General features: G+C 34.7%; 1 protein-coding gene across 1 annotated transcript in view; it reads right to left on the reverse strand.

The window, feature by feature from the left end:
- Positions 1-2120, reverse strand: part of LOC106461007 (dihydropyrimidinase-like) — a 25203-nt gene extending 23083 nt beyond the window's left edge. Inside the window, exons 1-2 of the mRNA XM_022387815.1 lie at positions 1853-2120; positions 1161-1448 (exon numbers count right to left, since the gene is read on the reverse strand). Coding sequence (XP_022243523.1) covers positions 1161-1430 — 270 coding nt within the window. The 5' untranslated portion in view covers positions 1431-1448; positions 1853-2120. The remainder of the gene's footprint in view (positions 1-1160; positions 1449-1852) is intronic.
- Between the last annotated feature and the right edge of the window lie 526 nt (positions 2121-2646).

A 2646-nucleotide genomic window follows, 5' to 3' on the forward strand; every position in this document is an offset into this window, starting at 1 on the left:
TTAACTACAAACAATCTGACAAACAATCAGTTTCATTTTATTAAGTCATATTTTTGTTCCGCCAATTTTCTCTTTTTCTTTTGTTTAAAGTAACTGGCTAGGATACCAATAACCTTTCAGTGATGCTGTTGTATACGGATCGTGGTTTGAGTCGGCGGCAGGTCGCGAAAGAATTTAAGTTGAGGCCTCGTTGGCAGAAGATTTCTTTGCCTGGCATAATTAATGGTTGTGGCAGTGGCGAAAGGTATTACAAATAACCCATGAAACCCTCGCAATAGCAACAACCATGTAGCAATGCTAAAAGGCATTAAATATATTTAGGTGGGGCTAGGGGGCAATTACCCTATACTTTAATTTGTTGGAAATAAATCAGGCTGTCGGAGGTTATATGTATCCACGCTATTAAACATTAGTACACCACTTTGCATGTTTTATCATGAATCTAAATTTCAAAATGTATATTGGCCCAGCCGCCCAGATCATGTACCTGTACGTAGTGCGTGCATATGTTAGCCAGTAAGTTCTACAGGATTCAGTGATTGGTTGTCTTTGATTGAAGTTTGTTTTTTCTTTTTCAAATTTAAATATGCAAACCTCAGAGTGTGCGAAATCACCGCCGAAATGTATATAAAATTACCAAATATCTTTGAAATGTAAAAGTTTTGGAATATTTACAGTAATAACATTTAACTAGCATCAAATAGTAATATTCAAATCATGCCTCACCGATTTGGGTCCATAAATGTTAACCTTCCTAAACATACAATATCTCACAGTTTCAGTCTGTCGAATTTGCGAAGGGTCTTGCCCTTCGCCTAATTGTGAAATGTCAACCATTGGTAACAAGCGTTACATGTATACCAAAGAAAGTAGAATACTTCAACGTTATTTTAATCGCATTTTTTGCAGTAATATTCGTAGCATTTATTATCCATCCAAACTTCACTAATTCATCATACAGTCAAATCGCCACCTATGATTACAAGCACTTATTATATTGTGTTACATCCGAACATCATTACTTCGTTAAATGTAGGTTGTCTATAGGAGTTTCAGCAATATTACTACTATCTTTTGCCCTGTTTAGTTGACTTAAAAACAAGAAACAAATTTCAACCCTATTCACTTTTACCAGTAATTTAATAGTCGTGAATTATTACCCAATCTTGGAGCGTCGATGGTTGTGCCTCAATATCTTCCACTTCCTTTGCAACTAAAACTTCTTTTATCTCCTTCGGAGATTCTTTTTGAACTTCTTCAAGGCCTTCCTTAGTCGAAGTTATTGGAGTGCTCTCTCCGATTTTGATGGATTTAAGCTCCGTGTCACTAATAGTGGAAAAGAACACATCATGTCGTGGTCGTCTGTGAGGCTTAGGAGTTCCTTCTTCACTGTCAGAGCTTCGATAGGGGGAGGAGGGCGAAGAAGCCATCTTGAGCACCAGATGAAGCTGTGTTTTCATTAAGACCAAGAGTTATAGAGCAATAACAACGTTTGTAACAAAGCCGATTCTTTATGTTTCTTCTTATAATAAATTATATTAACTACATTTTGTTAGGTCTGCGCATATAATATTTACGGTTCTACAAAAATAAGAACTTTTCATTAATTTGTAAGGATCTACCTAATGGATTAAATCAACTTTTATATTTGTAGTTCTGCGAAGCGAAGAAAATTTCATTCTGTGTTTGTAGTTCTACTTGGTGGATTAACTTACATTCTTAGCAAATGAAGTCTGGTTATTACACTTTCAAAGGAGCTGAAATTAAATCTATGTTTTCATAATTATATTATATGAAATTGAATCGGTTCTGTAGTCTGTTTGTAATAATTTCAGTGGGTAATGTGCCTTACCTTTTCGCTGATTATATATTAAGGTGGAGAAAAAAGTAGAGATTTAAAGATCTCAGATTGCAGTATCTCAGAAATCCCAAGTTACTGAAACATTTTAATCTGGAACTTGGAAGACCTCGTGGTTTGGATGAAAGATCTGGTCACAATCATATAAATATCCCTGTACATTCACCTAAAGTGCACCAGACACTGCAGAGAAAATACTTATCCAAGTTTCGGGGCCGCATGAGCCTGTCTACTGCAAAGATCGATAGAAGAAGCTAAATATGTTCTACACACGCTATCTTGCATTCTACTGATCGTTGTCAGGGCAACATGTCATTGTTATTTCTTATTGTATGTGTGCGCCATCTAGAATGATGATTCATTAACCTTTGCAAAATAACTGTTAATAGGAATCGCTGTATTATAATATCAAGACTTGTATGTATTTCTTTTTTGTTGTTGTTGTTTACTTGCTCCTTTTTTTTGCAGTCTATAAATTTGTTTTGCCCTCTCAAGCATTGTACTTACTATACTCAAAAGTTCACTGTTTCATTTTCTAATGTTTCGAGGTGTCATGGTATAAAAGACTGTATGGTTTAAATATGAGTGATTAATTTATTTTTGTTAGTGAATATTTTATTGTTTTTTAAGTTTTGTTACAATAAGAGTTAAAAGCAGACGATTGCAGAAGGTTTTGTTAATAACAAATTGGTGTCGAGAATATATAAAGTGGCCAGACGACTATGTAATAAAGATATTGTTACGTATCTGCTGTTTGTTAATTTCCGTTTTTTTTCTTTCCGAGGAAC

The sequence above is a fragment of the Limulus polyphemus genome, unplaced genomic scaffold (assembly GCF_000517525.1).
Source record: "Limulus polyphemus unplaced genomic scaffold, Limulus_polyphemus-2.1.2 Scaffold879, whole genome shotgun sequence".
NCBI lineage: Eukaryota > Metazoa > Arthropoda > Merostomata > Xiphosura > Limulidae > Limulus > Limulus polyphemus.